We start from the raw sequence: 11,333 nt of genomic DNA, 5'->3' as shown, positions 1-11,333 counted from the left end.
TCATGATCCTGTGGGGATTTCCTTGCAAGTTGGGTTAGCACTTTACGGTTGAAAGCTTGGTAGGAGTCCAAGTCAAGTTCAGATTTGGGGATAGAATCTGGATTTGTTCTAGATAGGATTGGGTAGATCCTAGAGAAGAATTGGTGTATGTAATCTGATAATTATAGTGAAATTTTGTCAGTGTTGTGATGGAGACTCGATGTAGACTGCACTACACTTAGGAGCTGAACCAGGATACTTCTAGGTGTGATTCTCTGTTTCTCTTCTACTCTTATTTTGTTTCTATTGCATTAGAGACAAAAATGAAAAATATCTCCTAATCCGTTATGAGACAAAAAGAAAATATCTTTTGACTTGTTATGAGACAAAAGTAGAAATATCTCCTGAAGTTTCTTTGAAAAAGCAGAAATTAATATTCAGTAAAAAGGCGCTAAGATTCAACCCTCCTTCTCTTAGCCACTGACTACCATCAATTGGTATCAGATCTTGGTCTCAAAGAGATCAAGCTTTGCAGCTTGAAGAAAAGATCCTGATGGCGGTTAACAATGGCTGAAATCTGGTGGCCTATACTCTGACAGAAGGGAGGTCAAGCAACAGACCTCGATTTTTCAATAGAAAAACTACAATTACTGGAAAGAAAGAATGAAGATATTTATTCAATTTGTAGATTACAGACTTTGGAAGATAATCCTGGAAGGTCCACAATTTCCAACCATTACAGGAGCTGATGGTATGGTTACTCTCAAAGGTGAAGTTGATTGGAATGATGATGATAGAAAGAAAGTAGAGCTCAACGCCAAAGTGATCAACCTGCTCAACTGTGCGGTCAGCTTCGAGGAATACCGACGGGTATCAAGATGCACAACAGCAAGGAAATTTGGGACAAGCTTCAAGCACTCATGAAGGCACAACACAAGTCAAAAGATCCAGAATAGACATGCTGAATAGAGACTATGAAATGTTCTTAATGAAGGAAGGAGAAACAATTGATCAAATGTTTGAAAGGTTCAACATTATCATCATTGACTTGGATGCTATGGGAATCAGACATCCTGAATATGTGCTTGTGTGGAGAATATTGAGATGTCTCACTAAAGAGTGGAAAACCAAGGCTATAATAATAGCTGAGAGTAGTGATATTGATGAAATGACATATGATGATCTAAGAGGATACTTACTTGCTTTTGAAAACACTTATTTAAAGAGAGATAGAAAAAAGAAGGGAGTTGCTCTCAAATCAGTCACTGAATCTCTGGATGATGAATCCAGTGATAATTTATCTGACAATAATTTTGTTTTGTTTGCTAAGAAATTCAGGAAAATGATGAAGATGAAGGAACGAAACAAAAGAGACAGTTCAAGGAAACCGAAAAGGGATCTAAGTAAGGTGATCTGCTACAATTGTAAGGAAATAGGACACTTCAAGTCTGATTGTCCAAAACTAAAGAAGGAGGATAAACCGAAAAGTGAGAAGAAAAAAGGACTCATGGCTTCATGGGAAGATCTGGAAAATGACACTGATGAAGACGAAGAATCAGAAACCAAATCTCAAACTTGTCTCATGGCCGATCACATAGAGCAGGCAGTATTTCTTAATCCTTCTACTGAAGACCTTCATCTTATGATTGATCATCTTTCTGAAAAGATTAAATGTCTCATAAATGAAAACCAAGATCTTGAGTCTCAAATAGAAATACTAAAAGGTGAAAATGGTTTTCTTAAAGATAAATTAAGGGAAGCCGAAACTGCTATTAATCTTGTTGAAGAAAACAAGCTATGTTAAAAGCTGAACTTAAGAGCTATGAATATCATCATTCTGTGACTGCAAATCTAAACTATTTTGAAAAAAATGAGTGGTTGCATAAAAAAGAAAAAATACTTTAAAAAGACTTAGCCAGCTTTATTCAAAGTTCTGAAAATTTAAATTAACTCTTGGCTAGCCAAAAACTTCTTTATGATAAAGCTGGTTTGGGTTTTCACAAATCTGAAATATTCATTGAAAAATATTCTTTTACCAACATGGCATCCTCTTTGGATGATATAAGGTTTCAAAACCCAACTAGCTTTAGAAAAATAGCAACTCAAAAATTTTGTAGATTATGCAATCAGAATGGACATTTCCCTATTCAGTGTTTCATAAGAGAAAGGATGATTGGAGATAAAGTTTACAAAATTGTTAGTGATTATAATAGCTTGAGACAAAGAAGATGGTTTGACATCAAAGGATCCAAAAAGATTTGGATACCTAAGGTCACTTAAGCTTGTTTTGTAGGTTTGCCTAACATCCAAAAGAAAAGACAACATGTGGTATATAGATAGTGGGTGTTCTAGGCATATGACTGGAAAGTCAACATTTTTCATCAAGCTTGATGAGTGTGATGGAGGCTTTGTTACTTTCGGTGACAACGAAAAAGGAAAAATAGTGGCCATAGATAAAGTGGGTAAAAATTTCTCTTCTTTCATTAATGATGTTTTGCTTGTTGATGGATTAAAGCACAATCTACTAAGTATTAGCCAATTATTGATCTTGGTTATTTGGTTATTTTTAGAAAATTGGATTGCTTGGTTATTTATGAAAAATATGGAGAAATTATTTGAAGAAAAAAGATGTAATAATGTGTATGGATTAACTCTAGAGGATTTAAAAGATCAAAAAGTAACATGTTTTAATTCTCTTGAATCTGAAAAATGGCTTTGGTATAAGAAATTGGGTCATGCAAGCATGTACCAAATTTCAAAGCTTGTTAAGAAAAATTTGGTTAAAGGAATTTCTAATATTAAATTTGATAAGGATATTACTTGTGATGCTTATTAACTAGGCAAACAAGTAAGATCTTCTTTCAAACCAAAAGATGGAATTTTCACTAAAAGGCCATTAGAAATGTTGCATATTGATATTTTTGGTCCAACTAGAACTCAAAGTTTGGATGACAAACACTATGATTTGGTAGTGGTAGATGATTACTCTAGATTTGGTTGGGTTCTTTTCTTAGTTCACAAGAATGATGCATTTCATGTTTTTTCTTCTCTTTGTAAAAAGATTCAAAATGAAAAAGATTTAAAAATTGTCCACTTGAGAAGTGATCATGGAAAGGAGTTTGAAAATCAATATTTTGAAAAATTTTGTGATGATTTTGGTATTGCTCATAACTTTTCATGTCCTAGAACTCCTCAACAAAATGGGGTAGTTAAAAGAAGAAATAGAAGCCTTCAAGAAATTACTAGAGCAATACTTTGTGAAAATGATGTACCAAAATTTTTGTGCGTGGAAGTTGCAAACACAGCTTGCTATATTCTTAATAGAACCATCATTAGAAAATGTTTAAAGAAAATTACATATGAGTTTTGGAAAGGAACGCCACCAAATCTTAAGTATTTCTACATTTTTAGATGCAAATGCTTTGTACTTAACAATAAAAAAATCTTAGAAAATTTGATCCAAAATCTTATGAAGGAATGTTTGTTGGATACTCTACCACTAGCAAAGCGTTTAGGGTTTACCTCAAAGAACATAAAATAATTGAGGAATCCATACATGTGTCTTTTGTGATTCTAACTCTATTCCAAGTGCTGTGTTAGATGATGATGTAAGTAGTGAAACTAATGTGAATTAACAAGCCAGTCAAGAAAATCTCAAGTTTGTCCCAGCTGTTGAAACTGTCTGTCCAGAAAAGTCTCTTCAGAATGAAGGAGACATTTCTGTTTTATCTCCTGAACAAGCCAGAGAATCTAGAACAGAGCTGTCTACTGAAACTCATCAAGGCAGAAACTTTTCTCAAAGGCCACATGAATGAAAATTTTTGAAGGGTTACCCTCATGAATTAATCATTATTGGTGATCCTTCACAAGGCATAACCACTAGATTCTCAAGCAAGAAGCAAATGGAACCAAGCAATGTTGCCTTCTTATCCCAATTGAAACCTGTCAATATAAAGCAAGCTCTTGAAGATCCCTCATGGGTTAAAGCCATGGAGGAAGAGCTAGCACAATTTGAAAAGAATGAGGTTTGGACTCTTGTACCAAATCCAAATGGTAAAAAGGTAACCGGTACAAAATGAATTTTTAAAAATAAATTGGGTGTGGATGGTAGTGTTGTTCATAACAAGGCTAGACTAGTGGCCCAAGGTTACAATCAAAAGAAAGGTATAGATTTTGATAAGTCATTTGCTCCGGTAACAAGAATGGAAGCAATTAGGTTACTTCTTGCCTATGCTACCCACAAGGGTTTTAAAATATTTCAAATGAATGTCAAGTGTGCTTTTCTTAATGGTTTTATAGATAGGAAAGTATTTGTGACTCAACCCCCCAATTTTGAAAGCAAAGAGTTTCCAAATCATGTTTTTAAACTATCAAATGCTCTTTATGGTTTTAGGCAAGCTCCTAGAGCTTGGTATGAAATGCTTAGTACCTTCTTGTTGGAAAATAAATCTTAAAGGGGTACCACCGATACTACTTTGTTTATAAAAGAATCTAATGATAATATTTTGCTTGTTCAAGTTTATGTGGATGACATTGTGTTTGGATCGGCCAATGAATCCTTGTGTGAAGAGTTTGGAAAACTAATGACTAGTGAGTTTGAAATGAGTTTGATGGCAGAATTAACTTTCTTTCTTGGTCTTCAAATCAAACAAACTCCTAGTGGTATTTTTATTCACCAAGAAAAATATGTCACAGAGTTAATCAAGAAATTTGGTCTTAAAAATTTCAAACCAATGGGAACTCCTATGCATCCAAACACTAAATTTGACAAGGATGAACATGGCAAAGATATGGATGAAACAAGGTATAGAAGAATGATAGGATCACTTATGTATCTTACATCCTCTAGGTCGGATATTGTCCAAAGTGTAGGTATGTGCTCTAGATTTCAATCTCACCCAAAAGAATCCCATCTTTCGACTGTTAAAAGAATTATTAGATATATTAAGGGCACATGTGATCTTGGCTTGTGGTATGCTAAATCTAATGAGTTTTGTGCAGTAGGATTTTGTAATGCAGATTACGCAGGAGACCGAGTGGATAGAAGAAGCATGTCCGGAATGTGTTGCTTCCTTGGAAGCTCACTTAACATGTGGTCAAGCAAGAAGCAATCCACTGTTGCTTTATCCACGGCTGAAGCCGAATACATATTCGCGACTGCTTGTTGCTCTCAACTTTTATGGTTTAAAACTCAATTGGAAGATTACAAATTGAAAATCAATAGTATACCTTTATTTTGTGATAATATGAATGCAATAAATATTTCAAAAAATTCTATATTGTACTCTAGAACCAAGCACATTGAGGTTTGATATCACTTTATTAGGGAACATGTGCAAAATGGCACTATTGATATCCAATTTATAAAATCGATTTAAGTTCTATTGAATAATTGCATTATTTTTGTTTCATGCCTCTGTTTGCTTTTGTCTCGTAGGCAGTAGAAAGATAAATCTGGACAAGTGATGAACTCTTTAAAGGAAGACTTGTATAAAGCCCAGAAAATTTGTAGATTAAAAAAAATGAAATGTGCCTTATTGCCCAGCATGTTGTAACCACCTTTTGGACTTATGTAAGACAAACTTTGTTCACATGATATGGGCTCATTATTTTTAAATCATAAAACTCTTTTAATTTTTGAAATTAAATTTTCAACATGCCATTACTTTACTCCATTTTAAGTCATATTAGTTTTAATCTTTTGTCATTCCTCATGACTTGTATTTTCAGTTTTCATGTTTTTAAAAATTCAAATTAATTTTTAAAAACCGTTTTCACTAATGATTTTGCTTTAAAAGAGAAGGTTTGTTTCTAGCATTAATAACAGTTCTTTTACTCCTAAAAATGGATCATATCAGAGGGTAGATGTTTGTGACACCCTTATTTTTTATGCTGTTTTGAACTCCATTCTCGTATCTTTAGCTTACTTTATGATTCATCATATGCAGGACTGTGTAAAAAGTGATAAAAGAGTAACTTGTCATATGGTATGTTTTTGACTTGCTTAATTGAGCATTTTAATGTTGATTTGAGTAATGAGCCTGTTAAGAATAAAGTGTCCACAATCAAAGGTGGTGGTATACCGCAACATGATAAAGGTAAAAATATTCTCTTGGAGTGTGCTACCATGACTAAGCAAATGGTAAAATCCAGCAAAGAAGTTAGAAAGCTTGCATTGCAAAATGAAAAGGCTTGGCTAAAATCTCATGAAAGGGTAAACTTGCTCTTAAAGCATTTGGATTCAGTTGATGAGGACATGACTCCTTTTGAAAAAGAAGATGATGTTCTGGAATCTAATGAAGAAAATTCTGATGCCTAAGTTTGCTCCCTATTGCTGCTGCTACTAAATGCTTTGTTATTTTACTCTCTGTGTATTTGACTCAGTAGAACTATTTTCATTTGTCTGGGATGACTATACCAAACTTAACTTTGATGCTGTTTTGTTTTATGCTTGAATTATTATGGACTACATTGCTTTTCTCCATTTTTTACAAGGTCCTTCCTTGATGACAAAAGGGGAAGGAAAAGATTAAAAAAGGCTGAATTGAAATTGAAATTGGGGTTGCTGATTGCTCTGATTTAGCTCTGATTTATTTTATGCTCTGTTTCATTATTTTTTAGTTGAGCTCTGTTTATGCTATATTTTATGATCTGTTTCAAGTCCTGCTTTGATATGCTCTGCTCTGTTTTCATGCTCTAATTTATTATGTTAAGTATTTTATATTAGTGGATTAATTTTCATCTGAGCTTTGAGTATAGTAATCTGCTCAAGAACATGTGTGATGGTTTATGGATTTATATTAAGATGTTTTGATCATCCTTTTTACTTGTGAATATCTGGCTTTGTTTTAAAAGGTTCCATGTTTTAAAAATATAAATTTTTTGGAACTGTTTGAGCATGCTTACAGGTACTGCTTCCATTGGATATATGCACACATTAAGGGGGAGCAATTTGATCAATTGAAAGGGGGAGGATTCGGCCAAATCTTCAAGGGAGTTCTCTAATCCTAATCCTTTTTAATTCAGTTTTAATAATATTTGTTATCAAATTAGAGATTGTTGAGTTTGGAAAACTTGAATTATTATGATGATCAAATATTATTAAAATATTAATTAGAAAATTATTAATTTGTTACTTGCTTCCAATTATTTAGTTAATGTGTTTTTAAGTGTGCAGATTCTATATTAGGTCAAAAGGTAATATAAGCTCAATTTGTTATTAATCTAGCCTTGTGCAAAATTAATATAAGTGGTTGTGTATTGAAATTAAAAAAATCTAAAAAAGCCCATATCACAAGCCCAAATCAATATTCTCTAAGACCAATAAATTCTTGGGTCTGAATTGGAAGAAGAAAGAAGGAATTAGTGCATGCACTCTTCAGTTACCTACTTCCATTGGTTAATGGAATTCAAATTTTAATTCAATTAAGTTCATGCCTTGGTAACTAAAAGAAGAAATTCAAATTAATTTAATTATATTAAATACTCCACACGTTACTCCACTTCTTGGGACTGAGATTGGGATTTCAATTGAATTTAATATGCATTGAAAGCTTTGTCTTTTCTCTCTCCCCTCTCTCTTGTCTTTCGGTCATGTCAACAAGAAAGAAGAAGATAGGAGTTATCAGAGGAAGTCATCAGTGGCCTAATGAAAGAAAAGGCTAGGATGATGATAGCACTTGAAGAAGGAAGATCCGAAGCAAGGCATGACAAGATCTTTGCCATAGAAGGCAAGATTTGATGAAGAGATTCAAGATTTTTCTTGTAAAAAATAAAAGCAATCCACCTCTGTTAGAGAGGAAGATCTCGATTGCAAAAGCTCATTTCAGTTTTTGTTCATCAAAGGAAGAAGATAGGCTCTGGAGTTACGCATAGGAAGAAGCAAAAAATGGAAAGCATGGAGCTGTCCTGGGTCAGAGATTCATCAAGGGTTAGAATTCTTTCTTGGAGCCAAAGTCAATAACAAAGGTTCAGATTGAAGGAGCTTGATGAAAAGGATTGAGAGAGATACATGCATGATGGTTTTTAGTTTTCCCTCTCTCTTCTCTTTGTCTGAACCGAAGTTATTTTTGGGTTGGAGAAGAAGTTGCTTGGTTGAACCGGTTTCAACCTGGAAGCTTCCCCTTCTTTATTAAGGGTGAATGGCCAATGGTTGAGATCAATGAGAAAAAGTGTAAAGCACAGAGTTCTGATAGCTACCCGAGCTTCCTGGGTTCTTCTCCTTCAATATTGTTCATTTTGTTTTCTTTTTCTTAGTATTGTCTGTCTGGATCTCATGGTAAAAGGTAAACATAGTGAGGTTTGTAAGAAAAAGCCAGTGAGAGTAATAGCAATTGAAATAGAGTAAGAAATTGAAAGCATGAGTGTATTCTCATGCATGGATGTAGGAAGTTGAATTGAGAAGGAAAAAGAGACTTGAAACGTGGAAGGTGAAAGTGGTGAAAGGGTGAAACGTGGAAGTGGAAGTGAAAGGATAAAACTGAATCTCATTCATTGAAATTGTAACTACAGTACTTAATAATAAAGTAATACAATATATATATAGTGAAGTACCAATATAAAATAATTAATCCCTTATATTCATTTACAGCACCCCTCAAACTTAGTAGTGGGTTGAAGAACCACTCTAAGTTTGTCTCGAAATTTGTGAAATTGAGATGATGAGAGGGGTTTGGTGAAAATATCCCCAATCTGATCTATAGAAGGTATATGGAGGACATAGAGTTGTTTTTGATTCACCATCTCTCTTAGGCAGTGAAGGTCGATTTCCATGTGTTTGCACCTAGTATGAAGGACTGGGTTAGCCGCTAATGAGCAAGCACTTTGATTATCACAGTAAATAGTAGGTGCTATGGATTGTGGAATTTGAAACTCCTTTAGAAGACACTGTATAGACACTAGTTCTGACTGAGATCCTGCCATGCTCCTATACTCTGCCTCAGTGCTACTACGACTAACTTTGGCTTGCTTATTGCTCCTCCACGATACCAAATTGCTTCCTAAGTATACACAATAGCCAGTAACTGATTTTCTGTCCTCCAAATCTCCTGCCCAATCTGCATCTGCATATGCAAGTAGTCTCAAGTCAGCACATTTTTGAAATTTAATACCTGCTGATACTGTACCTGCAATATATCTGAGGATGCATTTGACAGCTTTCCAGTACTCAATTGTTGGAGAGTGCATGTATTGAGAGACCTTGTTCACAGAAAAAGCAAGATCTGGTCTTGAAATAGTCAAATACTGAAGTGATCCAACAATCCCTCTATACAGTTTTGGATCCTGAAAATGTTCAGCACCATTTGATGTAAGCTTCAAGGCTGAGACCATAGGGGTAGGCATTGATTTTGTAGTGTCCATTTTGACTTTTTGTAATAGATCTCGAGCATACTTTTATTGTGAAATTAGAATGGATCCATCTGTTAAATAGGAGAATTCTAACCCAAGAAAATAACTGATTTTTTCAAGATCTTTAAGCGAAAAGATTTTATTAAGATCATAAATGAGTTTGTCTATTTCACTAGGGTCACTTCCAGTGACAACAATATCATCTACATAGGCTAAAAGAAAGGTAGTAGATGTATTAGTGTGTTTAACAAACAATGAAATATCACTTTTGGTTCTAGTGAAACCAAACTGTAATAATGTAGCAGTCAATATATTGAACCAAGCTCTTGGAGCTTGCTTCAATCCATAGATTGCCTTGTTCAACTTACAAACCTGTGATGCATTTCCAAATTGGTAACCAGCTGGTGGAGACATGTATACCTCTTCTTCAAGAATACCATTCAGAAAGGCATTATCAAAATCAAATTGCCTTAGTGTCCATCCACGTGATAGAGCTATAGTAATTACAATTCTCACAGTAGTAGGTCTCACAACTGGACTGTATATTTGGCTGTAATCTATGCCTTCAACCTGCAAAAAATCCTTCGCAACTAACCTGTCTTTGTACCTAATGATGTTGCCTAATGGATCTCTTTTTATAGCAAATACCCATTTAGAATCAATAACAGTTTTATGCTTTGGTGGTTCAACTAAATTTCAGGTGTTACATCTTATTAAAACTTGGATTTCAGCATCCATTGCATTTTTCCAATGTAAACACTGAAGAGATTGTTTAACATTCTTTGGGGTATTGTTAAACAAATCATAAGGTTCTACTGAAGTTATAGCTAATACTTGAGGTCTATTATTTCTAGTTTTTGATCTTGTGAGCATATTATGAGTATTAGAAGATGTAGTAGAATTAGTGTTTGTAGAATTTTCAAAAGGTAAACAGATTTCAAGACCTGAAATTGGGATGGAAGAATTCTTATTAAGGCTAGTACTAGAAGAGTTATGCTTAGTAATTTGAGTGTCAGGACAGGTAGTCGATGGGGTAGAATCTGAGATATCTAGAAGAGGTAGAGTTTGAAAAGGGTTAGAAGTCTTGGGTGAAGTGTTGAATGTAAAAGCTGGGAGATCTTTAACTGTATCATGGTTCACTACTAAATTTTTATTGTGAAATAGAGAATTGTAAGGAAATTCAGTTTCATCAAATATCACATGTCTTGAATAGTGAATTTTTCCATCTTTAGTCATGCACTTATAACCCCCTGTAGTTACTATCATAGCCAAGAAATAAACACTTTTCTGATTTAAAAGCAAACTTTACTTTGTTAGAAAATCTTAAATAAGGAAAGTAAGCACATCCAAATATTTTAAAGTTCTTATAATCTAGTAATTTTTCAAATAAAATTTCAAAAGGTGATTTATTCTCTAATGCAGAACTTGGTAATCTATTAATGATATATACTGCTGATAGAAAGGAGTCTTCCCAAAATAACATTGGTAATGCAGCAGTAGCCAAAAGTGACAATCCTACTTCAGTTATATGCCTATGTCTTCTCTCTACACTACCTAGTTGTTGATGTGTGTAGGGACATGAGATTCTATGCATAATACTATGTTCAGTTAAAAATTGAGTGAATGAGTGTGACATGAATTCCATACCTCTATCAGTTTGCAAAGCCTTAATCTTCAATCCTGTTTGAGTTTCCATAAACACTTTATAATTTTTCAATGTTTGTAGTGACTGAAATTTATGAGTGAGTAAAAAAATAATTATGTATTTTGTATGAGCATCTACAAATGAGATGTAGTATCTATATCTATTTCTAGACATCATAGAAGCGGGACCCTAAATATCAACAAAAACAAGATCTAATGGTGCTGTATAGACTAATTCAGATTTTGCAAAAGACAACTGATGCATTTTTCCCATAGCACAATATTCACATATTTTTAAAAAGGTCGTGATCAATATTAGATAAAAAGCCATAGATGTCTCAGAGTTTCTTTATACACCTGTA

General features: G+C 33.9%; 1 protein-coding gene across 1 annotated transcript; it reads left to right on the top strand.

The window, feature by feature from the left end:
- The first annotated feature begins 642 nt into the window (after positions 1-642).
- LOC107470428 (uncharacterized) lies at positions 643-1,783 on the top strand. The gene is made up of 2 exons (XM_016089830.1): positions 643-849; positions 974-1,783. The coding sequence occupies exons 1-2, from the start codon at positions 643-645 to the stop codon at positions 1,781-1,783; spliced, it is 1,017 nt and encodes a 338-aa protein (XP_015945316.1).
- Positions 1,784-11,333: the final 9,550 nt, after the last annotated feature.

The sequence above is a fragment of the Arachis duranensis genome, chromosome 10 (assembly GCF_000817695.3).
Source record: "Arachis duranensis cultivar V14167 chromosome 10, aradu.V14167.gnm2.J7QH, whole genome shotgun sequence".
NCBI classification, from domain to species: domain Eukaryota; kingdom Viridiplantae; phylum Streptophyta; class Magnoliopsida; order Fabales; family Fabaceae; genus Arachis; species Arachis duranensis.
Note: the sequence above shows the minus strand (reverse complement) of the source record. Positions and strands in the feature narration are given on the sequence as shown.